This window comes from Phocoena phocoena, chromosome 11, assembly GCF_963924675.1.
Source record: "Phocoena phocoena chromosome 11, mPhoPho1.1, whole genome shotgun sequence".
NCBI classification, from domain to species: domain Eukaryota; kingdom Metazoa; phylum Chordata; class Mammalia; order Artiodactyla; family Phocoenidae; genus Phocoena; species Phocoena phocoena.
Window position 1 is genome coordinate 58,805,113 of NC_089229.1, and position 17,124 is coordinate 58,822,236.

At 51.0% G+C, this 17,124-nt stretch overlaps 1 protein-coding gene across 1 annotated transcript; it reads right to left on the reverse strand.

Annotated features, from left to right (window-relative positions):
* Positions 1–1,011: 1,011 nt before the first annotated feature.
* ESYT1 (extended synaptotagmin 1) lies at positions 1,012–15,675 on the reverse strand. Its single transcript, XM_065886583.1, has 31 exons — positions 15,191–15,675; positions 13,361–13,402; positions 13,058–13,192; positions 12,880–12,953; positions 12,691–12,763; positions 12,441–12,530; positions 12,214–12,269; positions 11,664–11,787; positions 11,399–11,575; positions 11,199–11,281; positions 10,855–10,903; positions 10,637–10,723; positions 10,442–10,534; positions 9,387–9,458; positions 9,120–9,206; positions 7,609–7,758; positions 7,123–7,278; positions 6,817–6,993; positions 6,579–6,661; positions 6,416–6,464; positions 6,219–6,308; positions 5,980–6,075; positions 5,635–5,706; positions 5,456–5,542; positions 3,332–3,472; positions 3,068–3,222; positions 2,863–2,961; positions 2,648–2,779; positions 2,465–2,570; positions 2,177–2,226; positions 1,012–1,981 (listed from the first exon to the last, which is right to left on the reverse strand). Exons 1-31 carry the CDS (start codon positions 15,572–15,574, stop codon positions 1,942–1,944), a joined length of 3,309 nt encoding a protein of 1,102 aa, XP_065742655.1. The 5' UTR covers positions 15,575–15,675; the 3' UTR covers positions 1,012–1,941.
* Between the last annotated feature and the right edge of the window lie 1,449 nt (positions 15,676–17,124).

Genomic DNA, 17,124 nt, shown 5'->3' on the forward strand with positions numbered 1-17,124 from the left:
CCTTGAGCCTTTCCTCTCCTCCCAGTGGACAGCATCTTAAATTCCAGAGAAGATGATAAAGCTCCCCTGAGGCAGTTATGGAATCTCCAAGTTCCTATTCCAGTGACTCAGTTTTCAGTAGTTCACTCTTCCTCCATCTCACTCTTCCTTCACGTGGTAATTAGAAGGGATAGGACACAGTTTCTCTAGCTTGGATTCCAGGAAGGGTCCCGAAAGGAGCTGAGCTCAGGGTGAGCAGCTCTGAATGGGTATAAAATACTTCTCATGTAGCTGCCCACTGGGTGGGGCCTTAAGCCCTTTTGGATGTGGCTGAACATGCCACTGATACTCCGTGACCCTGTGCTGTGGCACAGAGCTTCCAAGTTCACCAGGTTTAGGAATCCTTTCCCTGGAAAGCCCCGAGGATAATAATCGGTAACAGACTTCATCACTGTGACTGGGAATGAATCTCACCAGAAACTCAATAGCAGCTAATTCACACAGTTCCTTAACCACCCTCAACGCTACCAACAATCTTGGTGATTGCATCCACAGTAGGTTCTGACCACTAATGAACTTGACTCAATCTCTAAGAAGCAGTCTCAGCTGCAGGGAGCTCCAGTCCACCTGCGCCTACCTCACCACTGTTCACTCTCACGGAGGAACAAGTCGGTCAGGAAGCTGCACCACGGCCTGGCTCTTAAAGAGAGACTCTGAGAACCAGAGGTGGAGATTCACTGACTTAGAATTACTCTAAGCAGCTACAGCGTGATGTCTTCGGAGAAGGTATGTGCCGACTTGATCAGAGGCGCAAAGGAAAAGACTCTCAAGGTGAAAGGACGGATGCCCACCAAGACTGTGAGAATAACTACAAGGAAAACTCCTGTGGTGAAGGCTCTAGGACTTGGGATCATTTTTCAGATGAGGATCCACAGCGACTCAGTGACACGCACAGTCCTTCTGCGATTGTTAATAAGATTACTTCCATCAGTACTGAGCCAGGAGTCGAGGTTGAAGTCACCATGGCAGATGTTTTAAATCAACTTTTTTAATAAACTGGTAATCAGTTGTTAAAAATATAAAATGGACATCATTTGTGAACTGAATAAAGGCTTTTGACACTTGGAATAAACACCTGATGGGTAGGCTGGATTCTCTGCCCTTAAGGAAAAGAGCCACAGATGATTTGAGTATAACGTTTAATGTAAGATACAGTGGATTGGCAGAGTTGGTACAAAGCTAAGAGATTCATTTCTAGTCAGTGAGTTAACAGCCTAGGCACCTGGACAAAAAATTGGCTCTGCTGTCCTGGGTCCTCCAAAGCCCCCTGTACAGCACCAGCTAGAGGCCCCACACCAAGACTGGTATTGGCTACCTGAAGGCTTTGATGGAATCTACTGTTCCCAGAGTGATTCAAGAGACTGGCTGGCCCTAGTCAACACAGCAGGTGTAATTTTCAGGACAGGCTTGAGGAAAGTGGGTATGGAACTGGACATGGGGTTTGGGTGGCTGTACATTTGCTGCATGCAGTAGTCCAAGAGGCTCTCAGCTGGAGAGGTTAGCCTTTCCACCCTCCCTGACTGCTGTTTGGGAAGAAGGAGAAAAAAGGTCTTTCAAAAAGCTGTATTTGGCATGAGCTAATGCCACTGCCAGTGGCCAGGCACAGACACAGAAGGCCCTGAGGAGCTGGGCGGAAAGGAGAATGTGCAGGCAGAGCAGGAGATAGCCAGCTCACGTCCCTGCCCCAGGAGCCCAGAAGGATGAAGGCCGTGCAGTAAAGGGTAACATACGGTCCTCCTCTTTGGTCACGCAAAGGCCCTAGCATGGGCCTGGGAGGTGAGAGGGCTGAGGGGTGCAGGCTCTGCCCCCGGGCCCCAACCTTTAGGCTCATCACATTGAGGCAGTGATGCAGCGAGAGGCAAGGCAAGGAGACAGAGCAGTCAGGCTGGTAACCTCTGGCTCCTAGGAGCTGCCCTTGTCCTTGTCATCCATGAGGTCATACCTGTGGGAACAAGCAGAGAGGGCTCAGGTAGAAAGATGACTTCTGTGTCCTCTTATAAATGAGACAAGATCTGAGGGCTCTTATACTTCCGAGGATCAGTGGTTCTCAGCTTGGGTTACATCCTTTTTCCCTCCTATGATTGGGATTTTTCCTACTTAAGCATCCAAGCCCATCCCCAGCTCATCAGACACTCACCACTGGGCTGCAGCCTGGGAAAGGTCTATCTCAGTGAGGTCCAACTGCACCTGTGTTGCGGGATAGTAGGGGTGAGATGTTACTTTTGATGTTTCCAAAGACCACATCCTACCCTGACACACTTCTGGTCCCAAACCAGTGCAGAGGTAATTGGGTAGTAAAGTACTATAAAGTACATCTGTAAAGTAATGTCACCAGGGTGCTTACTCCCTAATAGGGACTATAAGCCTTTCCACCAGCAACTTCTAACTCTCACCTTTGCCTGGTCCACCTTTGCCCTCTTCTTACCTTCCCCAGCAGCTCACGCTCTCTTGACATGAAGGAGGAACTAGACTTCACAGAGACATCCAGCTTTCGCCGAAGGGCCTCATCCAGGGGCAATTCCCACTCAAACCTGAGGAGGGACTGGGGTTAGGGGAAGGGGCCCTTCCCGAGCCTGCCATCTCTTCACTTGAATGCTCACTGACTGACCGTTCATCGAATTCAGGATTTAGGGTCCTCTTCTTCTGTGAGCTCTTCCTCTTGGTACCCCGGTTCTTGTCTGGCAGTAGCAACAGTGACACGTAGGGGTCGGGGGGATCCCGTCCATTTTGTCGAAGGGCCCTGTGACAGGAGGAAGAAGGTGATGAGGCAACCTGAGGGGAGGGACGGGGAGAACCTGGAGGATGTGAGGGATGGAGTCTCACCGGCAGCTGTGAACGATGCTGATCAGCTTTCGTTCTTCACTGTAGTACCAAACAGTGAGTTTCACCTGGCCTAGAGGCCCGGCTGGAGCCTCAAGGGGACTGTGGAGAGATGGAGATAGCGTTGGGAGGAGGTAGTGCCTTGGGAGTCTGTAGCTTATCCTTTGTATCCTTGACTGAGTCCCATCTTTCTGACCCAGCGCTTTACCTGTCACTGTGTGTTAGGCGCTGCCGGAGCTCTGGGGCTGAGGAAGTGATGTGAGGGAGTCCTCCCCAGAGCTCCGGTTCTTCGCTTAGAGATGAGGAGCTGTGGCTGTAGCTGTGGCTGTAAGCTTCCACCCCTGAGTGCTGGGACACCAGGATCTAGGTAAACAAGAAAGCAGCATGCAGAGTCCTTCCGCTCCCGGGCTAGAAGGACACGGCCCTCTGCTCCCGCCCTCCCTCCCCTTGCCCACTGTCTCCTGGCACTCACCCTGAGCTGTGCTCTCAGTAGCACCTGCCCTGGACCATTGCTGAGCATAAACCAGTGGTCCAAGCAGAGCCGGTCAGCCACAAGGAGCTCAGAGAGGGGCAGGGATAACGAGCCCAATGCGCCAGTCCCCTCACCCTGAACCTGTGGAGCAACAGGACTGCCGTCAAGAGAGAAGTGATTTAGGTAGTTCCCTGGCGATCCAGTGGTTAGGACTTGGCGCTTTCGCCACCAGGGCCCGGGTTTGATCCCTCGTAGGGGAACCCGCAAGCCGCAGAGCGAGGCCAGAGGCAAAAAAGAGAGAGGGAGAAGTGATTTAATCCTGGCATTCCAGGTCCAAATGCTTGGACACTTGAGTGGTTTTGGAGAGACTCCCCTTCGTGAAGGGCAGGGGAGCTGTGGTAATAGTTGCTGCTGGTCCCACTTCCCTGCTTCCCTTTCTTTTTTAACCAGAGTAGACTGTACTATCTTTACTTCCTAAGCTTTCACAAATTATCCCAGTAATACCTGCATAGGGTAGAAAAAAGAATAGTAAAAATAGAATTAAATTGTTTCCTGCCCATCCTATCCTCATGTCCATACTCCAAATGTAATAAACCCTTCCTATTTTCTTTGTTCTGGCATAATTCTAACTAATATGTCTATATCTCTATTTCATAATTTGCCAACTTTAATATCTACTGATTCCCTGCTATTCAAGATGACAAATTGAGCTTATTTACATCTCTCCTCTACCTCTGTCAGTGTTGTTAATAGTCGCATTATTTGACATTCTGTTGGTTTCTATTCATGTAATTCTCTACTTACTGTTCTATCAACTTTGGAAGGTATTTGACTTACTCCATATAGAGAAAGTCAGCACTCCTATATTACCTTCCCCCATCCTCTCCCCACCTCCCATACCTCTTCACTTTTCGGTCACCCTTCGACCCACTGAAATCTAGCTTCTACTCCATTCCAGCCACTGAAGTTGCTCCAGTCATCAGTGACCTCCTAGTTTTAAAAGTCAGTGAATAGTTTTCAGTCACCTAATTTTACCTCTCAGTAACATCTGACCACTTCCTGTCTTTTGAAACACTCTTCTTTTGGCTTCTGGAACCCACTCTCTCGTGGGGAGCGTCCCACCACCCCGGCCACACTTCAGTGCTCTTCTTCCTCCGTCTGCCATTCTGTTGCAGCGCGCAGCATGTCCACTCTACACACGCGCTGAGGGATCGCACTCACGCTGTGACTACAGCTGCTACCTGTCGCTTGCCCGTGATGCTCAAAGCAGAGGGAGAGGGCGGAGCACCACAGTGGGCCGCAGATCCACCTTCCAGATGGCTGTCTCCCCTTGGACAGCCCTCAGACATCTCGATTTCAAAAACTCCTGCTCGGTGCATTCCCCGTGTTGGCGATGGCTCCTTTATCTGTCCATCCACACCAAAACCCCAGGAGTTAACACCTAGGTGTTCTTTGTTCCTCTTCCCCCTCCATGTCAAAATAACCACCAAACACTATCTGGCCTTTGTCAGTTCTTGCTTCAGTTACTCTCACAGTCTCTTAAGTGACCTACCTGCCTCCAGCGCTGCCTTCCTTCAGTTCATTTTTTTTTTTTTTTTTTTTTTTTTTTTTTTTTTTTTTTCAGTTCATTTTTTTACCCTGATGTCGACACCTCCTAAGATGCAAATCTGGATGCCACCTCTCATTCCTTCAAATGTTTCCCTATGCCTTTAGGATAAAATCCAAATTCTTAGCATAATTTTTTTGTGATCTTGCTCTTTCCTGCCTCTATAATGTATAATTTGCCTTCTTTCTCCTCCATTCCCTTCTCAGCCTTAAGAGTTTTCCTGTCCTTCTTTTCTTGGTCAGGGCCTATTTACCCTTAATCTAAGGACGCCTTTCTTACTATCTTTCTTACCTCACCTTTTCCCTTGTCTGAGTTAGAACCCCTCCTTTTTTCCCTACACTGCCTTTACCTCAGCAGTTATCAGTCAGGAAGTATTCTCTGGTTATTTTTCTCCTAAAGGAAGAGTGTGAGCTCCAAAAAGATAAGAACATCTTTTATCTCTGAATGCCCTGTGCCTGGTTCAGTGCCTGGCCTGTGACAGCAATCTGCAAAATGTTTGTAGAATGAATTTACGGTACCTGCAACTCCAGGCTCTCAGAGTTTGGTTTCCTGATGAGAAAGGAGGCACTCTCATCCCAGACAGGGGCTGACGTTTGGGAAACAGTCTGGTGGAGATGAGGGGTATGATCAGTGTTGACATTTTCTCCTCTATGCCTCTCATCCCTCCCATTCTTAGTCCTGCAGCATTTCCTAATACCTTAGTTTTATGAGAAGTATCTCCCACGGCAATAGTAGCATAAGGGCTGGGAGGCTTGGTACCTTTTCGGAGCTGGAAAGAGAATGTTAGTCTTAAATTTGGACCAGTTAGGCAGATTCCCCCCTCCCCTCATAAATTACATCCACAGCCAGTGGCCCATGTCCCCATGTCCCCACTTGACAGCCCTCACCCTCCTGGCCTCGAACAGAAAATTCTTCCCACCCCAGCACCACCCTGGGAGAGAGGAATTTGGAATTTACTATTCCAAACACACTAGGAGCATCCAAACCTGAGGGATGTAGAAGAAGGGCCAGGGAGCTATGGGGTGTGGGGAGCATATCTCACCGGCAGGTCCTCAGCCCGCTCCAGGTAGACGGAGAGCAGGGCCGCCGCCAGTTCTGCACTCTTCTGAGTCTGGATCAAACTATTCACCTGCAGCACCTGGGGAAGGACACATGGGAGCTGGGGAGTGGTAACTGACACTCTGGGGCCTGGCATATGCCTTAAAAGCTCATAGAAGAGTTTACCTTGACCCATCTTGGGTCCCTCTTGGGTCCCTTCCTTCCTCCAGCATCTTTCCTTACCTCCTCTAACTCAGCAGCAGTGGGACGGGGGGTCAGACGCTCCAGACACAAGTGTAGGCGGCCAGATGGGACATCCTCCAGGGTCAGCCACTGTGGAAGTGGGCAGGGTTAAGACTTGGGGGTGTGGGGACAGGGACTATGAGAATGAATCATGCATCAAGATCAGGACAGACTGCTGATTCTAATTCCATGCTCACCTCATCAAGGAAGCCATTGTTTAGGACTGTGGTGAGACTCACTTTACACCTGTAGAGGAGAAAGATTAAAATTAAGGTCTGTGGTCAAGAGCCAAGTCTTTTGTCTCCAAGGTCTACAGAGGCCCAGCCCATCTTCCCCGCTGGACGCCCCCCACCGCCTCACCTGCCCAGAAAGTCGTCCTTGTCCAGGTCCTTGTCAAAAACTTCAACCTCTAGCTCTTGGCCTGGAATTGATGTGATGATCACCTAGTGGGAGAAAATAGTGGGATCCTTTCCTTTTCTTCTCAGAATGACTGGACACCTCCCCCAATCAACTGAACCCCAGAAGTTTTTTGGACCACTCTCAGAGCTGGGGGAGGAATGGGGCAAGACTGGGAAGAGTCTTAGCCCTCAATTCTGACCTCAAAGACCTCGTTCCAACGGGGATTGAGATCTTCCCGAACAACACGGCTCCGGAAGCTTCGTCCTCCCAGCTTTAGTTTGACATAGGGGTCTGACTTCCCCTTCACTAATCCCCCCAAGAAACGGTCTTTGGCAATCAGGTCCTGGGCCTCTAATACATGAATCCGAAGCACATTCTGTAAAAGGGACAGATGGGGCACCAGGTGGCGGTCAGAGAGAGAATACTGTCAGACCCAACCCTGAAACAGGCTTTGCGCACGTAGGGTGGGCAAACAGACTCCAGTACTTTCCAGATATAGACTTACCTCCGTCCCAAAGTTACTGTCAGGAGTAGTGTGACTGGGTCGAGGTGGGGCATCCACACTGCTGCCTGTCTGGGGGCTCTCGTCGTCCAGGTCCCAAGCTCCAGGAGTACCAGGCACAGCAGGGAAGCGCACTTCTGATGAATCCAAGTACAAGAGCTGGGAAGGGTAGTGTGATTGTCAAATCAAAGCAGTGCATTTAGCCACCAGCAGGCAAGGTATGCGGGGGCTGGGGGGGGGGGGCGGGGCAGAGCAGGGGCTCTGACAGGGAAACTAGGTCCCTGCCTTGGCTGTGCTTATCTCTGGGGGGTTCACTCCACACTCACCCTACTCAGACACCATGTCTTCCCCCAGTTAGATCAACAAACATTTTTTGTGCGTCTGCTAGATGCTTTCAGATACACTAGCTCATTTCATCGTAGAGGATCCCCTTTCCTTACTCTTAATACCACCAGGAATCCACGAGGCCCTTCCCCTCTACCTCCATACCCTCATAACCAGTTTCATGTACAGCCGGGAGTTTGGGCCAGAGCTGCTGAGCTGGAACCACTGGTCCAGGGTGAGTTCAGGGGCAGTCAGCAGGCGAGCCAGAGGCAGGGTCAACGCCCCTAAAGTCAGGGCCCTGGAGTCATCCTTCACCTATAGGCACAGGAGGAGGGGATGGAGTGAGGGATTAGGGAAAAGGGAGGTAGACTGCGGAAACGATGACACAGCTGCAGCTTCATTCTCTCTGTGCCAATCAAACCTTTTGCTCCACTCCAGGCCATCCTTTTACAGTCCTCTGCCTACTCTACAGTCCCTTCCTCCTTTGCTCTTTCTGGTCTCATTACCTGGAAAGTTCTCATTCTGCTCTTCTCTGCCTATTTAAATCCTACTGATACTTTAAGACCCTCTGAAAATCCTACTTCCTTCACAAAGACTCTCTAGTTACTCCAGCCTCTGTACCTTTCTCTGGCCATCCTAAGCACTATACTATGGGTATTTTACTCCCAATGATTAATGTTGAATCATTCTTAGATGGCTATATATGTTTGTCTCCTCTCTGAAACTAGCCAGTAAGCTTCGTGAGGGCAGATACTGTATTTTGTGATTTTTCTATGACCTTAAAAGTGCTAGACGTCTGGGAGGCTGGGCCTGGAATATGCACACGACTCTGTGTAAAACAGATGATCAGCAAGGACCCGCTGTAGAGCACAGGGAACTCTACTCAGTACTCTGTAATGGCCTCTATGGGAACAGAATCTGAAAAAAAATAGGTATATGAATACGTATAACTAAATCACTTTGATGTACATCTGAAACTAACACAACGTTGTGCTAACCCTATACTCCAATGTCAGATTAAAAATTAAAAAAAAATTAAAATCAAATAAAAATAAACCAGGAAAAAAAAAAGTGCTAGGTGTCTAGCTGGTGCTCAATATGTTCCTCTCTTCTTTTAACAGGATTTTTGTTTAGCTTTTGGCTGTGCCGCATAGCATATGGGATCTTAGTTCCCCGACCAGGGATTGAACCTGTGCCCCCTGCAGTGGGAGCGCAGTCTCAACCACTGGACCACCAGGGAAGTCCCCTTCTCTTCTTTTAAAAAATAATTTAAAAAAAAAAAATAATAATAATAATAATTTTTTTGAGGCATAATTTACATACCACAAAAATCACTCATTTTAAGTGCACAATTCTCAGTTATAAAAATGATTCTAGAGAGACGGGTGGGGAACCGTGGAGAGTAGAAGAGGTGGAGAGTCTAGGTAGGTGGACTGAAAATAGAGATCATGGAATTCCCTGGTGGCCTAGTGGTTAGGACTCCGTGATCTCACTGCCAAGGGCCTGGGTTCCATCCCTGATCAGTGAACTAAGATCCCGAAAGGCACACGGCACAGCCAAAAAAAAAAACAAGAAGAGAAAATAGAGATCAAAGGAGAAGATGGAGAGAAGAAATGGTGCAGATCTGAGAAGACAGAATAGGGTATCGAGGAGGGACTGATAGGTGATTCTCTCACCTGCACATCGAGCTCCTGGCTTCGAGGGTCTTGCAGGAAGAACCGGAAGGCCTCCTCCCACACCGGGCAGTTGGCATTATAGACAGTCTGGAGATGTGCAGGATGTGATCAAGGTACATGCCACAGTCCCAGTCCTGTTTCTCCAGAAAACCCTTCCTCTTACAGGCATCCTAAAGGGAACACTTCATCCCAAGAACAGTCCTCCCTCCTCCTGTCCCCACACACACATGACACCTGGCACAATGATATCCTTGTCCTGGCCCTCACCTTGCTCTCCTGGGTCACATCCTGAATTGACAGCTGTACCATGGGGTTGGGCTCCTTGTTCCCCTTCTTCAGCTGTGGGGGGGTAGAATTCAGAAGTCACTATCTTGGTTGTTTTTGTTTTTGTTTCAGTGAAGGAAGGACAGCTGTCATTAGAATCCTTCCCCTGGTGCTTCCCTGGTGGCACAGTGGTTAAGACTCCGCCTGCCAATGCAGGGCACACGGGTTCGAGCCCTGTTGCGGGAAGATCCCACATGCTGCAGAGCAACTAAGCCCATGCACCGCAACTACTGAGCTTGCGCTCTAGAGCCCGCGAGCCACAACTACTGAGCCTGTGCACCTAGAGCCTGTGCTCCGCAACAAGAGAAGCCACCGCAGTGAGAAGCCCATGCAGCGCAATGAAGAGTAGCCCCTGCTCGCTGCAACTAGACAAAGCTTGCACACAGCAACAAAGACCCAATGCAGCCAAAAATAAATAAATAAAATAAATAAATAAAGATTATAAGAGAATATTATGAACAACTTTATACAAATACTTAGAAAACATCGATTAAATAGATAATTTAAAAATATAACTCATGGGACTTCCCTGGTGGTGCAGTGGTTAAGAATCCACTTGCCAATGCAGGGGACACGGGTTCAAGCCCTGGTCTGGGAAGATCCCACATGCTGCGGAGCAACTAAGCCCATGCGCCACAACTACTGAGCCTGCGCTCTAGAGCCCGCGAGCCACAACTACTGAAGCCCACGTGCCACAGCTACTGAAGCCCGTGCACCTAAAGCCCATGCTCCACAACAAGAGAAGCCACGACAATGAGAAGCCCGCACACTGCAATGAAGAGTAGCCCCCGCTCGCTGTAACTAGAGAAAGGCCGCACACAGCAACGAGACCCAACACAGCCAAAAAAAAAAAAAAAAATCGTACTCCTGGACCCCCTCTTTGGAACCCTTGCGTTACATGTTGTTGCTACTGAAGCAGAGCAGGCCAGGGGAAGGGAGAGTGTGGGAATGCTGCACCCATGGCTTCCTGTTCACCTGCCCTCAGAAGCCACACTCACAGGAAGATCCTGGGCCCGATCCAGATAGACGACTAAGATGGCAGCTGATGGGGGCTCCGGCTGGGAGGAGACTCCTCGGTTCCACTGTAGAACCTGGTGTGGGGTGGTAGTAGTCAGACCTTCATCCCTCCAGCCCCCCATACTTCTAGCTATGTATTTCTCCCCTGCTAGCTTCCTGTTTTCAGTGTTAGTTACCTGCTTCAGTTTTTCTGCATCTGGCAAAAGTGAAAGCCATTCTAGCCTTAAGTGAACTTGGCCTTGCCCACTTTGTAGAGGGAACCACTGGAGGGAGAGGTAGAAGTATAGAGGTATAGTAGAGATCATACACACCCAATCTCTTCCCCACCAATGTAGCAACCACCGTCTACACAATGGGGGACAGCACCCTCCACCTTCCTCTTCTCTCAACTTACTTCATCCATTACTCCAGCCTGCAATACTTTCCCTACATCCAGCTTCATTCTGGGGGGTGGTGGTAGTGATGATGGCAGTGAAAGGGAAAAGAGGGGAGTGTTACAATTAGCAAGATGTCATTCACTGGCCCCCTTCTCATCCACACAGAAATAACTGGCACATCTCAGACTCCCTTCTCAACCCTCCGGAAATATATATGCACGTGTGTGTGGTGGGGATGAGGGGTGGGAAGCCTGGGAAGGAAAATGATAATATGATTCCCAGGCCTGGAAAAGGATTATAATTACCTCTGAGACCTTGGTGGCCCTGGAGATTTAGAATCCTAACACAGGCAGAGTCTCACCTGCCCAGAAAGTCATCTTTGTCTGGATCCTTGTCAAACACTTCCACCTCAATTTCCTGTCCTGGGACCTCATGTACCATAACCTGAAGAACACAGAGGGATAAGGGTCCGCAGGTGTGAAGATCATCCAATCAGCATATTCTCTCAAAATCTCCTGGAGCCTCCCCATCTGACACAGCCCCACTTGTTGGCTCTCCCACCTCATAAGTCTCTCCCCACTGGGGGTTGAGTTCCTCATCAATGACACGACTGCAGAATGTCTGGGTGCCCACTCGCACAAGTGCGTAGGGGTCTGACTTGCCCTCAATCAGGCCCTTTATGTATTTGTCCTTGGAGCTCAGCCCTCGAGCGGCTAGCAGGTGAATCCGAATAATGCCCTGAGGGTAGGAATCATATTGTGAGAAATTAAAGACCCACCACAGGGTTCCCGAGAGAAGGATCTATCTAATAGGGGAGAGACCATACCCTGGGAAGAGGGGAACGCAACTGGGCCACATCTTGAAGGTCAGGCACAAGGGGCACCAATAATCGGTTGGGCAACACAAGAAAGGCAGCGATGGAATCCATGATCATGGTGTCAGAGAGGGAGCTGAATGGGGGATTGGAAAAGAGGTGAGTGTGAGTGTCAATATTTCCCCACCGCCAACTATGTTTCCCACAACCAAGAGAGACCTAAAGCTAGAGGGAAGTCCTTTCTTGAAAATACCTTTTTGCTTCTCTTCTACCCTGATTTCCCACCTACTACTCTGTCCCCTCCTCACTGCCATCGCAGCTCTTCTTTTGCCCTTTGCCCTGGCTGAGGAGTCTGTAGCCCACTTCATTCTCTACCAAAATGCACAGTCCCCCCACAGAAGAAAAATCACAGTATGAAACTTTTCAGGGGTATTTGTCTTATCTCCCCAACTACGGTCAAGGCTCTTGGAGGGCATCAGCTGCATCTTTTACTGCTCTGTGTCCCTTAAACCCCCAAACCAGGGCTGGAACACTTAGCAGGTGCTCGATAAATCCTTCATACCTGAGTCCTGGGATATCCAGCAGATTGGTCATCCCTGTCCAGTTGATGTCTAGGGTCTGGAAGCAAAGAGCAGGGGGATCGGGACAGAGCATGTGGTGGCATGGTCACACCCATCCAACAGTTGCCAGACCCTTAGCCTCCTTGTCAGTTCCCTCCCCCATTCCCCATAGCTTCCAGTCCTCTCTGCTTCCCCCGCTTCCCTACCCCTCCTCAACGTTTTCCCTTACCGGGCGTCGGATAAAGAACATCGACACAGCCCCCACGATAGGAAGGTTCCCAATGAGTGGTTCAAGAATCACCCGTAAGACACCCTGCAGCTGGGGCAGGAAGAGACGAACGAACAAAGCCTTTCCTCAGAAACAGCCTTCTTTCCCTCCCAGACCTCCCCAGTCTTGGTTTTCCCAACCTCCCACTTCCCCATATCTAATGAAACTGAGGGCAAAGGCTTCTTATGGAGGCCCCTGACAACTGCCCCACCTGCATGCCCTTGACTCCTGCTTTGCAGAAATATTTCTTCACTTCCACATCGATCTGTACATCACCTACGTAGCTGGGAGTTGGTGAGGAAGAGAACAGAGGGTTAGTACTAGGCTGGAGTAAGTAAGGGGAGTGAAGTAGTCAGAGTGACCAGGAAAGGGAATCGGGAAGAGTGGTGAGTGGCATTACCTGATGTTCAGGTCCAGCAGGATCTGTTCTTTCCTCTGACCAGGGTGAACCCTGACTCCTACGATGCGCAGTGGCTGCAGAGATGAATGCTTGAGAGGGGAGGGAAAGGCCCCTTTGGGCCACCCATCTCCCCTGCTCCATCTCTTCCCTGTCGTTACTTTCCCTCCTACACACGTACCTTTTCACCCAATTCCACTCGTGTAAACGTAAATGTTTGCAGGTGGGGGTTAGATCCTCGAACAGCTGGGGCCACAGTTTCAGCCAAAAGCTTCTCCATATACTGGCCCAGGAAGGGCCAGACCTGGGCCACAATCTGGGAGGAAAGGGAGCTTGTCATAGGAGAGCGCTGCCTTCCCTCTAAAGGCAAGTTCCTTCAGACTCCTCCCCATGGGGAGGCTAGGTTTGAAGCGTGGCAGGGTCTGACAAGAGAGCGAACCCCACTCCCCCTCAGGAAAAACAACCCAAGACAAGCAACCCTCACCTTATTTAGCCACTCAGCTTTCTCCACATCTGGGAAGCTGACCTGGAGGTGGAGAACGTGGAGATAGTGAGGAGCACTCTCCTCTGCCCGTAGTTTCCTACTAAGATGCCAGGTGGATGCTCACTAAGGAAAGCTAAGTGTGACAGGGCCTCCTCACACCCAGGGCTTGGGGGAGGGGCCGGGATGTCCTGAGGATTCATTCCTCCAGGGGGTTTGGGGCCCTGGGAGCTGACAGTGTCAGCCACACAAAGTTGCTTTGCGGATAGCTCAGGGGTGTGAAACGATGACAGCTGCTGGGGCAGAGAGGAGGAGGAGGGGAGAGAAGGGCACATTCTTTCCGGAGGGGGAGGTCCTGACAAATCAGAGTTTGAGGAGGAAATCCTGGGATTGGAGAAGTCCTGGCTCCTTTTACCAGCCTTCCCTCTGCCCCTCGAACCAAGAGGTGAAGCAGGACGCGGCTCCGGTGTTAGGGAGGGGCCAGAAGAGCCATACAGGCCCAGGCTGGTGTGTTCTTTCTTTCTTTTTAATCCGTGTGACTCTTGATGGGAAGGAAGGACACCTGTGCTTTGTACTGGGGGGAGGAGGAGGGGTAGTTGCTTTAGGAGGAAAATTAGTTTCCATGATGAGAAGTAGGAAGAACAGAGAACCTTGCTGCCTGGGCTACAAGTCCCATGGGACCATTTCTGCCCCTTTCTCCTCCCCAGTCCAGGGTCTGGGAAGCATAGCTGTGTTTGCCTAGTGTCAACTTTTTCGGTACGCGGGCCTCTCACCGCCGCGGCCCCTCCCGTTGCGGAGCACAGGCTCCGGACGCGCAGGCTCAACGGCCATGGCTCACGGGCCCAGCCGCCCCGCGGCATGCGGGATGCGGGATCCTCCCGGACCGGGGCACGAACCCGTGTCCCCTGCATTGGCAGGCGGACCCCTAACCACTGTGCCACCAAGGAAGCCCTGCCTAGTGTCAACTTTGATTCCCCCAGGCAGGCACCTCTGCTGGGAGGAGCAGGAAGGGAGGGGTCGGGAAGGGCCGGGTAACGGGCTCGGCATCTGCAAGGCCTGAGAAGCCATCGGGGGCCCTTACCACAGGAGAGGGGGCGTAGAAATAGGGTCCTGGCCCCAACCCAGCAGGCGCAGCCCGCAGCCCGGAAAAGGGTGGGGCCGGCCAGGGGCGGTGGAGTGCGGGCAGCGGGCACTGCAGCAGTCACACTACCCTCCCCCCAGTACCCCCGCCCTTTGTCCAGCAGCCGCCTCCGCTGCGCTGCGGCCAGGCCGCCTGAGGCTGGAAGGCTAGGGCCGGAGGGTCCATCCGGGTGCGGGAGCTCGACTGGGCAATGCTCCCGGGGAGGGTCTCGGGATAAGAGCGGGAAAAGGGAGAAGAACCTTATGGCCTTAAATAGGTTTAAAAAAAAAAAGTCTTGGGGAGGACAGGAAAGAGGAGGGAACCCACTGAGCGGCAACGGGAACAGGGACGCCCAGGAGCAGTGTGAGTGGCACCAGAAACGAGGAGGGGCGTTCGAGCGGTTTGGTTGGAGGAAGAGCCACGGCTGAGACGGGCTCCCCAGATGTTATTGCTCTTGCCCAAGCGTAGAGGAAGAAGTCCTGATTCTGTGGAAGAATCGGGATCCGGGAGTGTGGAAGGGGGGGCGGGTAGTGGATAGTCGGTCCAAAGAGTGGCGCGTCCCTGCAGGCAGGAGGCTAGCGGGCCAAAGGGGAAAGTCTGGGGCCCATCGTCCCAAGATGGGGAGCTGACTTTAAGGATAGGGAGGGAGAGCCCGAGAACTAAGGGGCAAGAAGGGGACTATGCTGCACTGAGGATTGAGGGTGGTCGCTCACCCAGGCAGGTAGTTCTCGATGGCTCATGTAAAGAGTTTTCGTCGTGAGCCGCTCCTCATCATCCAGCAGCTGTCGCGCTACTCGAAGGCTCCGTTCTTTCTCCTCGCGGACCCGGCGCCAGCCCAGGTAGAGGGCGAGGCCGAAGAGCACAAAACCCACGCTGAGTCCTATTGCCCCGGCCAGGTACACCGGCACCAGCACCAGCAACCGCCGCCCGAACGAAGTCAGCACCGCCAAGGCCTCACCCGCGGCGCCTGGGCCGGCAGGTTGGTTCCCAGAACTCTGGTCCAGCTTTGCGTGAGCAGTGGGAGGCTGGTCAGGCGGGTCGGAGGGAGCGTTGGGCTGGTCCACTGGGCTGGGGCGGTCTCCAGGAGAGCGGTCCATGCTGCCACCTCTGGGAGGACCCGCCCGACCCAGAGACCAGCTAGAGGTTGCCTAGTTCTCAGACCAGATTCCCCGCCTACAAACCATAAACCCCAGAATGGGGGAGGGGACTTAAAGCCACGCCCATTCGTTCTGACGGTTCGGGTTGGTCCGTGCCGCATAGATGAAGGTGGAGTCAAAAGACCGAAGCCCCGCCCCCTGCCTCGGGGAGAGGAAAGGGCTCGGGAGAGGCAGTACCTTCCTGATTGGACCGGAGTGCCAAGATGGGCGGTCTGAGATGGCGGGAAAAGGAGAAAAAAGGCTAAAGAGCAGCATGAGATTAGCCAGAAAGAGGGGGAGGAGCTGCGTACCATTTCAGGAGGAGAGGCGGGACCCACGTGGGATTGGAGTGCCTATGGTATGACGTCATGCAGAGCCGCACCGGCAATTACTCTGTTTTAGAGAGAGCTGGAGTTGCGAAGTTGAGGGGTTGTGGAGCGTCGGGATTTCCTTCCCCTCCCTTCAGACGGTTTGGCAGAACTTGGTCTGCGATTCCTACATGTTCATTTGTCTCCTTTCCCACGTTTTCATACTTTAAGCACATTCCTTATCCTTCCACTTTTTTTTTTTTGCTGGTTGTCCTTATAAAAGGAAAGTAAATTACCCTATTTGGAATGAAAGTGTTCGATGATCGACCCTGTTTATCCTGTTCCCAGTCCTCTACTTTGTCTATGCAGTGTAACGACAGACTAGAGAAAACTGGAGAACCCGAAAATTACAGAATTGAGATAATCTAGCCTTCAGGCAAGAGGGAGGGGGGAAAAAAGCGGAGTGAATAGGAAGTGAGGCTTTATTTCTCTTTAGAAATCTCCAAGTTAGTTCATTCTATGTCCAAGAATTAGTCATCTCTATTTTAAAGAGCAAATTAAAACTAAATTGGCTCCAAGGGGGGTGGGGTCTCAGCTGCCGCAGAAATGGTTACATTTTCCAAGAATTCCTGACCCTGAGGAACCGCTAGGACACTAAAATGGGAAATCAAGAGTAATGAGACAATCCTGTTTCTCATTTGCCTGGGTTATAAGGAAGGTTTAGAATACAGTCAGATGTAGAACTAAGTTCTACATCGCACTGTGTAGGTTTAGGAAGGAAAAAAATGCAGGGTATATTGATGATGACTCTTGTTACTAGTTAACTGGACTTAGAGGTGTACTGTTGTCCAGGGACTTAAAAACTGGACTGATTGGAAGCCCAGGAGGGACAGATTGGTCATGATTACCTTCTAATGCAATGTATGTGGGGCTTGTGTTATTCTGTTTGGTTTACAGCTGTTAAATTTTATCTGGCTCTGCAGGACATAGATTTCATCAGGCTATGTTTCATCAAAGCTGTTTAAAACTTATCCCTGCCCAGGCTCCCTCCCTTAATCTTAAATTTTCTCACTTCCCTTTCTCTACTTCTCTGAAACAGTATCTAAACTGCTTCTTTCAGTTTGCAGAACTGTGTAAGGAACAGTTTTCCACCTGCCTCCTATGTTCTCTGTATTCTCAGAGATGAGCAGGTAAAAAAGGAGC